Source organism: Haliotis asinina, chromosome 8 (assembly GCF_037392515.1).
Source record: "Haliotis asinina isolate JCU_RB_2024 chromosome 8, JCU_Hal_asi_v2, whole genome shotgun sequence".
In the NCBI taxonomy this organism is placed as follows: Eukaryota; Metazoa; Mollusca; class Gastropoda; order Lepetellida; family Haliotidae; genus Haliotis; species Haliotis asinina.
Genome location: NC_090287.1, coordinates 28,379,742 through 28,394,050, shown reverse-complemented (window position 1 = coordinate 28,394,050; position 14,309 = coordinate 28,379,742). Strand labels below are relative to the sequence as shown.

Below are 14,309 nucleotides of genomic sequence, written 5' to 3'. Positions count from 1 at the left end.
CAATTTCATCACAGAACACCTGATATACAGGAGACACATTTTAATTGTACATTAAAAACAAAAGGGAGGAAAAAATGATGCAATAAATATAAACGTTGACATTATTTAACACCATTAACCATATATTTACATCTAAATAACATTTTGAAAAATAGCCAACAACAAATGTTACTGACATATACAAAGTGAAGATACACGAACTGCAAAAAGGAAACATCCTGGCTTAATGATCTTTATTTTTGTAACTGACACGTTTTATTTTCTGTTTCCCCTGTTTCAGCAAAAGGCAAGCTAGTCTGGTGACTCTGAGCTCCTTTGCAAGAAAACTTCGTTTGACAACAGGAATACATGTTTTTTTCTTAACAAAGCGCAAAACAACAAGAAGAAAAACAACAGCAACAACAACAACAACAATAACAACACAAGACACCACGACACATTCACTCACCAAACACACTTAAAAGTATTAAATAATCACAGTAACATTGTTAAAGTTCAAGTTCATCCAACCTATATTTTTTTCTTCATTGGGGAGCAAGAATTAAGAATTAAGAAACTCACTTAAAATTTGCAAAATCATGATATAACATATATCTTGTTCACTTTTACTGAAGGGTGTACTCTTTTCAGTAAAATACTTATCTTGTGAATAATGTGTAAAATGTTTAAAACTAAGAGTAGTGTTTAATACTTTATAAATATATATGAAGAAGTTAACTAACAAAAATATTAAATCAAACACATCATCAGTATATACATTTATTCTCTTTCCAAACAGCAGCAGGTCGAAGTTCATGTTGTGAACATGTTGATATTTATCATTCAATAAGGTTCGGGTTAGAATACCTTCAGTACCCCATGCTTGTCGTAAGAGGCGACTAACGGGATCGGGCGGTCAGGCTGACTTGGTTGATACTTGTCATCGGTTCCCACCTGCGCAGATCGATGCTCATGATGTTGATCACTGGATAGTCTGGTCCAGACTCGATTATTTACAGCTCGCACATGTTCATAATGCCCAAACAAGTGGGGGATTATTTCAAGCTCACATTGACAAAGGTATATGGGTTGCTTCAGCTAATTTGATCTTAAATAAAAATGAACTAGTTGGTACGATCAAAACTTTGAAGTTTAGTATCCCTCGAAGTCTGTAAAGGTTTTAACAATGTCTTCCCATTGAAGTTCAGCAATCCTTCCAGTCATTCGTGACTTTCAATCATGCAATTAAAAGATGACAATAATAACACTGGGTGAATACCTATGTGTTATCTTCCATCGCAAAGTAAATGGCCATTGTTCCTGAAAATTGAGCATTAAATATTTTCTCCAAGAGTATTTGTTTTGCTTTGTTTTGCCAGTTATTCAAGAGTGCTGTTTTTATACATTATCTTAGGCAGGTTTTCAGTGGCTGGTATTTCAGTGGCTGGTATTTCCGTGGCTGGTATTTCAGTGGCTGGTATTTCCGTGGAAACCGAGAATGATAATCGTTATCGAAAGTTCAAACTTTAAATACATAATAATTATAATAAAATGACCGATTCACATAGAGCAAGAGGAGATATACAATCATAGTCAATATTTATCTTGATATGGATGAAATATTGAGAAACCGGTTTCATACCCAAATTCACCAAACCACTAAAATAGAGGCATCTGTAATCTTTTCTCAACCTTGTAATATGCTTATTCTCTTGCGCAAACTATAATCCGTGAGAGTGAAAGAATGTGTCTTGTAACACCTTATCTACATTGTTTCACCCTTACATGAACAGTTTGTTTGCCTTCCGAACACACGAACAAATATGAAACACCTAATAAATAGGGAGCAAAAGTCAACACTGGAATCAATGTAGATTTGGTATTCCACGAACTTTGAAGGCAACATAAGTGAGAACAACGAATGAAAGTGAAAATCCTGTCAAGACGCCGAAGTTCCTGTCAATGTGGTCGATAACATCGGGGAATGTTAAGTTGAGGTAATCAATGCCTTTGGTGAACACACACGGAACAACTGCAATAAATATATCAAGGATCAAGGATTAGATTCACAATGTAATGCAGCGGTGTGTGTGTTTGGGCCTGCGTGCGCGAACGTGCGTGTGTCATCCATTTACACGAAGTCAATTACACAACGTATGCTGCTGTCTTTACTTTTTCAACAAAAGTGTTTTAGAGACGGGTGCTTTTGGTATGACATGGCCTGCCATAAAAATATGAATTAATTCACATATTGTTGTTCACTATTATCGCTTTACGCTCAACGGGATCTGTTTCGATTGATTGATGAAACTGGGTATTCTATGACGAGTATGTTAGTAGAGAGGGTCTGAGACAGGCTTTGAGGCCTCACAAACGCTTCATTCTTATTGTGCAAGATTCAACATATGAGCTTTATTGTACCAGTCGAGAAAGGTAAACATATTGTTTGTCAGGAAAACGCAGATGTCCTTAATCATTGAGGTCACATACATCATTCAAAGAACATTTTAAATAAACTTACATTTAGTGTTTTGGTCACATGTTAAGGTCAGGTTTCTGAATTCATTGGCCGCGACGATCTCGCTGCCGTACTTATGAATCATTCCGTAACTGATGTACCTGAAGATCTCAGGCATGTTGGGAACGGCCCTGCAGGAAGATATTAGAGGTAAAGACTTGCTTACAAAACAAAGAGAAGGTTGGCAGTGAGCTAGTATGTGCATAAATGCTCATCTTTTTTCTGATTGACTTTCCTTCTGCTATTTTCAATGTACCCTGCTTACCAGCGAGGTATAAGGGAGATAACTCTAAATCTGTGTTTCTTGTGTCGTCCGCAAAATCCAGGGATGGCTACGAAAACATTTGATTCTCATTCCAATAAATACATTTTGACAAAACGTTCAGATGTAGTCCCTGTGAATATCAAGTGAGTGAGTGAGTTAATATTTAACATCACATCGGCAATATTTCAGGTGAATATCAAGAAGGGGAATTACATCGATGTTACTACGACAACACCTGCGGGAAAAAACGCAAGATGAAAGATTCGTTTGATTCACACAGGTTGGTTGAGGTGCACTATCCGATACCCAAGCTTCAAATAGGTTCAACATTAACATTGAGGTGTTCAGTAAGACAAATACGTTGTTCATTGGTCTCTCTTGGACCATGAGTTGTGGTATCATCGACTTAACCTATGCTTGTTTCGTGACCAGTGAACAACTTAATATAATTATATATTACTTTGTCTGTAATGACACTATATGGATCCTTCACGTCACGTTATGATGATGAGTGAAAGAGTGTGCTGAATTTTACACCATTTAAGCAGATTCACGGCAATGGACACCAGAAATGGGGACTCGAACCCGGGTATTTTACCACAAGGCAACCCCACTACCCCGATGTCATGAGGGGTTGACTGAAGGCAACGAGTATGTTTTAGATAATTATAATATTTGTCAGTGGTGACATTCAGATCTGTCCCAGTCAATCCAATACATACTTTGTAAACTGTGACAGTACCTCATAAAGCCTGAGGACAGAACAGCAGAGGCAGTGAACATGAGACTGGTCGAGTTGTTGACGAGTTGCGAGTCCATGAAGACACCCATGTTTGCCACTGTGAGGAACTCTCCAGCGAAGTTCAGCAGACACACCACGGCCACGTACATCCCGAACTTGTCAGGGTCATCCGACATACCAACTGTCCTGGAATAGACACGTGGGAAGACTCTATGGATAAGGAAGATGGCACTGGGGATTTCAGCTTAAAGAGACGGCCGACTCTTGCCTTTAGGAGAGTGAGCTAGTGAGTATGATTTTACGCCGCTTTTAGCAATATTCCATCAATATCACGGTTGTGGACACCTGAAACGGGCTTCACACATTGTACCCATGTAGGGAGTCGCCCCTGCCTCTATGTGAGTACGTGTCTATCTGTTTAGGTATCTGTTTATGTTGGCAGCAATCATGGTTAGAAACTTGATGCTTGGCTTTCTTCTGACACCGGAACAGATCGTTCTCCAAGCAAACCTAAAATCCTTGAGTTTCGATATTGATTCAGTGAGCGATTATCATATGTTGCACACACTGACGGGAATTCCTCCTGAGCGTATGCTTCTATATTAACAACAACCTTACTTGAACCGCCCTTACGATATCGCGACAAATTCTTAAATAAGACGTTAAAATCACATTACTTTCTATGGTACAAGGAAACGTTGCAGATGAAAAACATAAACCTCTTCCATTACATTAGGGCAACAGCAGATCAATATAAAGATGATCAAAGGAGCAAAGTCATGATGAATTATCAGTGTCAGGATTCAAAAGTCCTGACAACGTATGAGTTACTTTCACGTATCATGTCAAGATACAACTGAAATACTTGATTTCAAAAAGCGCACAAACACTCAGCACTCCACTTATAACGAACATTATAATGTCCTAACCAGTACAAGAAGCTGCTGAAGATGACGCTGGCAAGGATGGAGAATGGCAACATATGGATGGTGTAGGCAGCTAGGAACGTCGCGGTGGAGTACAGGCCGTCACGGCATTCTCTGTAGAACACCTCACGAATGCTGGGAACTGAAACCATGTGAAAATCGTTACGTGTCAGAGTGGAAATGCGGCGTGGGGTTGTGTTTGTAACTGGGTAAGTGAGTTGGTGAGTATCGTATTGTAGTGCATTGCAAGTAAATAACTCTCGATGGGTGACCATAACTTGATAATCTCGGCACAATGAGAAAGAGTGTGTCCAATTCCACTCTTTTTTGTCTCTTTAGCAACATGACATAGAGTCCCCATAGAAGCTTGTGTAGATACGCATGTAAATGAGCAAAATTGTTTCGGAGGTACAAGTACTGTGTATCTGAGTTCGGGAATTTTAATGATAATAAATAATGATAATGATGATGCGAATTACAATGGGCAGTGCAGCTACCGAGTTGCTGGTAAATGTGAGCGACAAAAGACTTCGCGTATCCTTAAGAAACTCCGAAATCTGCATATGTTTCCCGCTATTTCTACATGATAATTCATGTTCAGAGGTGTTGTAGGTAATCTGTTGACGAAACTTTGAGTGGAAATAAATCTAAGAATGTAAATATAATCAGAAATGATACCCTGTACTTCATTCTCAATATATACTACAAGCACAAAGTATGGGAACACTGGAACGTTTGATTGTCACATAGAAACCTACACGTGGTGAGGTCATTTATACTCCAAATTAAAGGCAACATTTTGTGGGCTTAATGGGCACGACATGTTAGAACTTGCACTGAAGCAACTGATTCAATATCTATTGACTTTGATTGAAATGAGACAGTGTTAAAGATAGCGAAATAAACGATTCCAACACCCAAACACAACAGTCTAGTGGAAGACTTCCTGAATCGGTTCCGAAGGGGTGGAGCACAGCATACTGGTCATCTGCCCTTGATGTTTTACTGGGTCTACCAGACCGGGGTCTGCCATGTACTCTGCCAGAGGTCTGGAACCAGACCGAGGAAGACACCTGAGGACGGCGAAGAACACTTCTTGTGGATTCAACATCCTGTAAGCATGCAATGTCGTAGGCGCTTAACGGCCTGCGCTGTGGCAAGTAGAAGAAATTGCTTTAATACTGTCTGTAGCCTTTAAAAGGACACGTTGCCACAAGCTGTTTGGGAAGTCTGTCTTCCACATGCACCAGTCTGTTGTGTTTGGACGTTTGAATATTACACGGTGCTGGTGTGTTTCAGCACCGTTGTTCGTTGCTGTTTTTGACAATGTTTCATATTACTCAAAATTGAATTAGTTACTTGACTTCAAGCTCTAAGGTGTTACTGAAAGTGCAAGGATACAAACAGTTGAATTCACCTTAGAGTATGAATAACAAAAGTATATAGTACATATATGACTATCAAATTTCAGGGCGTTCCCATGCGTCTTGTTTGCAGTATAGAAAGAACAGGTAATACGTTCTGGATACCATATGGCCACGTTCTACTTCAGTGCCCAACACAAGATATTGCCCATCAGTACGTACACAGAGGGACAATGTTGAGGATGGCCACGTGTGTTGGCACTGTCACTGTATGGTACAAGAGTCCAGCACGGTCCTGGATACTCTCCTGGTTGTTCTTCAGGCGACCAAGGAACACAGCTATGAACACCACAAATACTGGCATCAACACTATCCGGTTCAAAAAACCCTGTTTGTCACGTGACAGGTTCACCGTCATCCGGCTGATAGTAAAAGAGATAAAAAATATAAGATAAATTATTGGGCGTTTGAAACACATTTCGTTTTGTTTAAATATTTTGGATATTCAAAGAACTGGGAATAGTGTTCAGCCAAAGCGGTTTTCTTCAGAATATGTTTCATCTAACAGATAATCCAAAGGATAATTAATTCATGATTTGTATTTCGAAAATTTTAATCATACCTGACAAGGGTTTTAATAACTCTCAGCCACGGAGGTCCACGCCTCACACTGTCTCTATACACAGGAGGTAACTGAGCTAGGGACTCATTGATGCCGGACCTAATGCCACTGTACAGTGAAGAGTCTCTGTAAGCTTCTATTATTTTGTCAACTCTCTTCTGTGACACACTTTCAAGTCTACTGTTTCTCCTGTCTACACTGGACACATCGACTAGAGACGAACGAAAAAGATCGTCACGGATTGGATATGAAGATATTATAGCTCTGAATATTCAGAATGTTGAGATCGTGAAATGTGTTATGATCATAATATATGGTCATTAGCAGTTGTAACAACGCACAGATATTGTCGACCTTAGAAGGTTGCAAGTATCTTCATGAGATAAATGTGTTATTACTTAATGGTGTTTCAGTTATTCCAATAAGGATCAGTAAAGTGAATTGACACTTTGATTTAGAATTAATTATAGAACAATTTTCAGTCCTCCTTTTTGTCTTTAACTTTAGTCGACCAACAAATCTTTTGGAAAATGTTTAACGTTAACTCAGCAAAATTGAATATCTGGGGTAAAAGGAAAATATCGGTGATTACCATTTGAATAACTGACCTAAAATCAGTGTTCGTGAAAATGACAAGTATCCTCTCCTCTACCAGTAGTACCATTAAATCACACAATTTGTATCCAAAGCAAGTGTTTGTTCCCTGACAAGGTAACCGTGATTAACACTAAGATTTTCTATCGTCTTCCCTAACATACTATGCTTTAGAAAGAAGGACAAACAGTCTTAATGGTCACGTTATATATACTCACTATATACATCCAAGGGGTTGGCATACCGGGGACATGGGTATCCAGCGTCAGTGAAATACGGCACTAATCCACTCGTTGTCCCACAATATGCCAGGTGACCCTGCGTTAATATGGCTATTTCGTCCAAAAGTTTGAAGATATCAGAACGAGGCTGGTGTATGGACAGAAGTACGATCTTGCCCTCTCTGTGAGCAAGTTCCGCCAAGTTCATCACTAGGTAACGGGACGTGTAGCTGTCCAGGCCAGAGGTGGGTTCGTCAAGAAGTAGGATTTCTAATTAAACGAAGACAGAGAAATACACATGAATACAGAATAATCACAGCGAAAGAATATTGTTGTTTTATGGACATTCCACATAGCTACTTGAAGAGTAATACCTGGATCCTGAAGAAGCTGTATTGCTATGGTAACTCGTCGCTTCTCTCCTCCTGAAACACCCCTGGTCACTTGACCACCGATACGACTGTCTGCAACATGGCGGAGTCCCATCTGTTCAATCACTTCCTGTACCTGAATATACACATTATATGTAAAGGAGAATACCAACGAACTTCTTTTTTATCATATATAGAAAAAAAACATCCTAAAAGTCACCTTCCTTTATCAAAACTTCACAAAACGTTTGTAAAATCGCAATAAAATGTAAAAAACGCCCTTGAATTTTCGCCTATTAGGGAAACACTCGACAGTCAATGAGCAGCGGTGGGTATCACGTGACATGGCGACCAATGTGCCTATTGTCGATGGCTTCCTCTTTGGTTATATTTGACAACTTGACAGTGACCATGGATTCTGATTCAATAAATGATGTTCTCGTTGTCATTTGTGGCCTGGATGTTAGACTGTACCAGTACAAACCAATACGAACAATTTTACACCATGCACAGAGACTTCCAGTGAAGATAAAAATGAAGAACCCCTCGAAACGGAGGCACTACTTGATTCAATTCACTTCATTTAATCGGCATTTTGACCATGTGGCCCAAAGTACAACTGATTGTGACGACATAGCCGTAGCACGTGACAGGAAGAACATATGTACATCTTCATGATACGGAAAACACGTTTCGTGAAAATTGCGACATTGGATATTTGTCGTATTGAGAAAAGATAGACGTTTGTAATTGATACGACGTAAATATTTTGCATACCTTTCACATACAAATAATACATGGTACTCATCTTCGAGAAGTCCTGGATTACAAATGGTTTCATTGGTACGTTTTCTTGTCTTAATAAATTAACTTTCATCGCATGCTATGCAGTACGTAATTTATAGAATGCACGAATCAAGGTGTTATCACTTAGTGCAGTAGATACAGTTCAGGCTGCATTAATGATTTGAAAGTCGAGTAATGTAAAATCTGGATGTACAAAGTGAGTCATGCTCGGCCTGGGAACACACACACACACACACACAGACACACACACACACACACACACACACACACACACACACACACACATATCTATCTATCTATCTATCTATCTATATACGTACGTACGTATGTATGTATGTATGTATGTATGTATGTATGTATGTATGAATGTACACACACACACACATACATATGTATATAGGTCATTTTGTCTATATGGACTGACAACGATTTGTAGGTGTCCTGTATCTGCCGTCAACCAGGCATATGCAAAAACATTTGTGAAAAGTAAGTGAAACCCATGAATGTATACCATTTTCATCATTTTTTGGGAGGAATAGATAACACGAGTGAGAATGGTTGTGTGATTCCATTCTTAATTTTAACCAAAATTGTGTAACATGTCTCACCCAGAATTGCCTTATTTGATGCATACTTGCCAACATTAAGGAATAATTTGAAGTATGTAGGCTGTACCTTTTCCATTCATTCATAATACCCAAGCCCTAAAATTTCTGAACCATATAGAAATACAGGCATGATTTTACTATATTTTCTACAAGTAACTGTGAAAGAAATTTGCTTATTCTTACGAAATAATCTGTACATGGAGAAAATTACTTTACTATCTTTCTGACAATTTGATCATCTCAGTGATATTGAGAACAGAACACCAAGGTAGCTATAATAGGTAACAGTTTTAATATATTGACAACTTGATGTTAACATCGGAAAGCTTGGGAATCATGTCGAAAACTGTCGAATAATCGGTTTTATAGGTTCAGTTATAAAACTGACTATTTGTAGTGTGCCAAATCATGCAATCATTTTAGATGTTTTCAATATACTTTAATATATTTCTTACATGTGACTATGGTGTGTGCGTCCCGATGCCAACTGGTCTTAAAAGTAAGTGTTATTATACTACTGTGGCGTTTGGTCTCGAAATATGGCGGACTCTTGGCGCATTTAACGTCACGAGCGGAAAGGTCAAGTGAGTTTCAGCGGAAGATGCAGAATGGCCGAAGCTCAGATAACAGAAACTGTTTTCACGATTAAACATAAATATACATATTTTAATTTGAAATTAAATTTGTATATATGTGCCTGACGACTTTCACCCAGCAAATTCTTGCATTTCTCTCGTATTCTCCTTCAACGAAGACAGTACTTTATGCTTGACTTCATGAAGGATCTTTGTTGCCACACACGATGATTATTATACGTGATACCTGTACAGCTTAGCCCAAATAATATAATGAGTAACCCGAATCATTGTTCTACCTGATAAATTTGCAAATGTTATAAGAAACAGTCTTCAGTAACATTATATAGAATCATCTTCATAAAAAAGTTTTACCTTTGATTCCACGCCTTTCTTGGTCATTGTCCCAGGAAGCTTAAGGAATGCAGTGTATATGAGTGTCTCCTTGACTGTGAGGTTTGGAAGCAGTGTATCGGCCTGCATTACGTAACTAGCATGTCGCTTCATTACTTCCGGTTTACATGGCTTGTTCCGGAAGTACACCTGGCCAGTGAGCTGACCTCCACCTCTACAAGCTATCACATCCAATAACGATGTCTTGCCTGATCCTGCAAAAGACATTGACACAGTCTGACAGTGTTGACTATTCAGTTATGACTTTTGACTTTGAAATATGAAATTACACATACCAGAGCTCCCTATCAGTGCTGTTATTCGCCCTCCCTTCAGGGACATGGTTATATTGTTGAGTACCGTCTTCTTTCGTCTTTTCCTGAAGCATGCCCCTTTCCACCAAGGACCTTCCCATTCCCGTACCGTGTAGGTCACATCCTTTATGTTGAGAACCGGAGGAACCGTGTCACTGGAAGTGGGTAGTGGGCTGACTGTGGGGGACCTGAGGAGCGAGGACACATCTTGCAGTGTGGTGTTGTCCATATCTGATCATTGAAATAATCATACTCGTTAAAACATTCAGGTAGAAAATATATGCTTGGCCAAATATCTTACCATACCCACTATCGTCCCAGAAATATCCTCAGAAGTAGATACGCATCGCAGAGGCAAGCAAATATACTTCCAAATCCTTTCTCAAAGATTAATAATATTCCCTAAAACAATTAAAGAAGGGCATGTCTATTATATCTACGGTATTATCTTGTAATAAGAGCCATTTCTCTTAAAAAAGAAAACATTTGATTTTCAATTCTAATCACAACTTTCGAACATATGACAATGTTAAAAACCTCATTCTTTGATGAATGGGACATCTGATACATCTAGGTCTCAGCCTTCAAGGCCAAATTAAAACTGTCAAACGTGACAGCAAATGTCACATGGATTTTACTGAGATAATGATGTGTGAAATGTTAGACATCTCCACCGCTGAAATCAGAACAATAACGCTGAAAAGCATAAGCATCATAAAAGGCCCAACTGTAGTCCCACCTTCCTTATTGATCTGGTTCTTTGTGCATTTGAATCAGAATTAAATTCAAAACATGTACTCAAACTTTACTTATCGGTAATTTCTGGTATATCGATGACCTGATATCAGGCTATAGCCGTCATTTTGATATATCCGTGTCCGTTATAAAAGTATTCTGCTGTAGTTCGAATAATAAACTTTCGTAATATATTTGAAAACTATTGAAAACGATTTGTTGGGTTCATGTATAACACTGATTTTATCAAATTTCAATACATTCACGACATCATTATATGCGTAGCTGTTATGTTCAACAATGCTACTCTGTATAAATAATCTAGTCCGTTCCCTTGACAGCCAGAACTAAGTGGTTGTGAGCATAAGATGTGAGCAGGGTACAGACCATACAGACAGACAGGTCATTACAACCTCGATCGTGATAAAAGTCGGCTGTAAGAAGCGGACCGCTTTTGGCTCCAAGCAACCTGTGTGTGTTTGATGCCGGTGTTTAGTGCAGGATAGATACTCCCTCCAGATTTCCCTATAGCCCGATCCTTTGTGAGAGTTAACTCCCCTGAGAATTGACTTACCGGTCTTAAGTATACCCAAGCGAGGTGATGTCACGTCGGTGGTTTCACTAAGGCTGCAACTGAAACCATCATTCCATGGAACGAAAATCACAGAGGTAATGTAAAAGATTTAACAGTTTCGTAACAACTATCGGGTAAATGATGCAGGCAAATCTAAAACATAATCCAGGCAATTGGCTTTCAGCTAACGATTAGAAGCTAAAGGATACCAAATCTACACTGGCAGTTCTAGGATCTTCACATACATAATGTACACTGGGGTAAAGTATTCATATATTCTTACCCTTTGTCTCCACCTGGCTTTCACTTCATTCATTAAGGAGCAGATGGGGATTGCATGGGAATTGCTCGAGCTTGACCGCTATACAGTTATTCACAGCAATGACCACAAAACCTTTGCGACATTGTTCACTGTATCTGATAACAGTCCAGGTGTATCCGGTTAGCTCACATGAGCATTTCAACATGTATCATAGATTAACCATATATCATGTACAGAGGTAGGAGTGTTGTAAATGCACGCTATATTAGCGTGACATTTGTAAACTCATACGATAACCGACTTCATGAACTGCGTGCAAGGAGAGTGAGTAGACATATTACCATACATAGCCGTGGGTAGGTCCGTTAGTTGAAACTTTTTGGTTGTGATGTATGATGTTTTCAGTTACACGAAACATACACACACATACACACACACGTGCGCACAAACACACATAAAACGTCAAACTCTCAGTCTCGGTGATATGTCCATGGGCATGAATGGACTACCATAGGAATTGATCACTGTGAATCAGAGATGACACCAGGTGTTCGCGATAACTGGTAGTCCTGCGCGAACGGTAGATCCTGCCATGCACACACATTTTGCCTACAAAAGTTATTGTTTGCTGCCATCTGCCATGACGCGACCTGTGAGCAATCGAGCTTTGATAAGAAAGTCAAGGTATAGACCATACAAAGAGGCAACGGCCTTGTTACAGCAAACATCACTCACTGTGCAATTCATGACCTGAAGTATTCCCACTTATTTGGTGTCATGTATTATACAAATCGGATTATAATTACACTTTTTACAGTCAGTTTGATTTCATTTGAGACTGATGAATTGCTCACAAAGTCTAATAACTGCAACAAAACCAAATTTTGCACAGTCACGTGAAATTGACAGACCAACTCTGATGATTGGTCCCATAAATTTTGGACCGACGAATAAAAGGGTTGTTTTACAAACGATCATTATTTCAAGACATTGTTTAATTGTTGGGGATTAGTTTAGGTGAAATGGGATTCAACGTTGGAGTAAAAACACATTTCAATCTGATGACACCCACGCATAAGTATCTGCGTGTGTATATGCTTGTGTGGATATGTGTATGCTGGTACTGACCCAAAATAATTCGTTTCTCTTGTCCTGAATGCAGACAATAAGGCTGGTTAACAACGCGTTGTTATTAAGCGAATAAAAACAAATCTTCAAACTGTTCGTGCTTTAAAAACCACGAGGGACAGGCGAAGGTTTCAGCACAAAATCACAAGGTGCACAAGGATAAGTTCGTCTTATCAACAATACAGCCATACCTTTAAGTCCTCTGTCTTCACAACAAATCTGGAAAGTATCAACTATGTCAGACTGCAAAAATTAACATAGATATAAATTACTTGTCTCTACGATAACATGGTACTCAGTGCTTCTTTTCAGTATAAAAGATCATGGATGTTTACCGGAATTGGGTTCACATGCACTTAATTCCGATAACAGCCACTACACACGGTGGGTCGTTGTGTTCCTTACGTGATACGGCCATAGTAATGCTCAGTCTGTTGCTGTGAAGCGTTGGAAAGCTAAATGAAGGTCGAGGTGTATTTGTTTGTTATTGTTTCTATTTTCAGAACAGATAACGCTCCTGTATCCAAAAAACCGACCTCGCATTAAAACGGAATGAAAAACGCAGAAAATATGTAAATTCAGTTAGTGCGAAAACGGGAGTTACCATTGTTTTCTGCATGTATCACAAACACTAAACGCGGAAAGAAACGTTACCTCCTACCTTTATGAATTACTGAAAAACTATCAATGATATGTTAGAAGGTATTGGTTTCCAAGAAAGCTTCACAACACAGATTTGTACAAATCACGAAAAAGGAGATTCTCAAATGCATTCATATCTAGGTGAAATGTATCGTTCTGAGAAGAGTTAAATTGTCCTATTTTCGACCATGCCCAAATAAACCAATAACAGTGCTTTAGAAGTAGATAAGAAATAAAATACTGCTTTGAGACAAAGATAAACCGTTTAAAGCCCCATTTTCAACTATAACAATAGGAACAAAGGAAACAACTTGTAGAGTGCACGTCAACGTATATTCGTACACAGTCTGCAAAATATTTATTCAAAATACATCAATTAATGTATTCACTACAACGTCTCACCGAAGCTACACATCCCAAACATCCAGCGTTCATGGGGATTGCTGGATGTTTGGTTTATGGTGACTGACCCGTGAAGATCCCGGTTAGAATTGGTTTTCAATACATAACGCTTGTCGTAAGAGGCGACTAACGGGATCGGATGATCGGGCTCTCTGGCTTGGTTGACACATCGGTTAAATCGATGGTCATGCTGTATTATTATCACCCGATTATTTACAGATCGCCGCCATATAGCTGGAACATTGCTCGGTACGGCATAAAACTAAA

At 39.0% G+C, this 14,309-nt stretch overlaps 1 protein-coding gene across 1 annotated transcript; it reads right to left on the bottom strand.

Moving 5' to 3' along the window:
- Window positions 1-25: 25 nt before the first annotated feature.
- Window positions 26-12,025, bottom strand: LOC137294819 (ATP-binding cassette sub-family G member 5-like). Its single transcript, XM_067825938.1, has 12 exons — window positions 11,892-12,025; window positions 11,609-11,667; window positions 10,282-10,530; window positions 9,968-10,200; window positions 7,606-7,738; window positions 7,229-7,501; window positions 6,417-6,627; window positions 6,017-6,216; window positions 4,434-4,572; window positions 3,505-3,690; window positions 2,501-2,628; window positions 26-2,011 (listed from the first exon to the last, which is right to left on the bottom strand). The coding sequence occupies exons 3-12, from the start codon at window positions 10,526-10,528 to the stop codon at window positions 1,845-1,847; spliced, it is 1,917 nt and encodes a 638-aa protein (XP_067682039.1). The 5' UTR covers window positions 10,529-10,530; window positions 11,609-11,667; window positions 11,892-12,025; the 3' UTR covers window positions 26-1,844.
- Between the last annotated feature and the right edge of the window lie 2,284 nt (window positions 12,026-14,309).

Bases quoted from the DNA above. Each gene is read 5' to 3' on its own strand.
- LOC137294819 (XM_067825938.1), bottom strand. From the start codon at position 10,528: ATGGACAACACCACACTGCAAGATGTGTCCTCGCTCCTCAGGTCCCCC. The intron at 6,628-7,228 runs GTGAGTATATAT...GTTCGTCTCTAG, and splicing joins CAACCCCTTGGATGTATATA to TCGATGTGTCCAGTGTAGAC. The intron at 2,629-3,504 runs GTACTGTCACAG...ATCTTCCTGCAG, and splicing joins CTGTCCTCAGGCTTTATGAG to GGCCGTTCCCAACATGCCTG.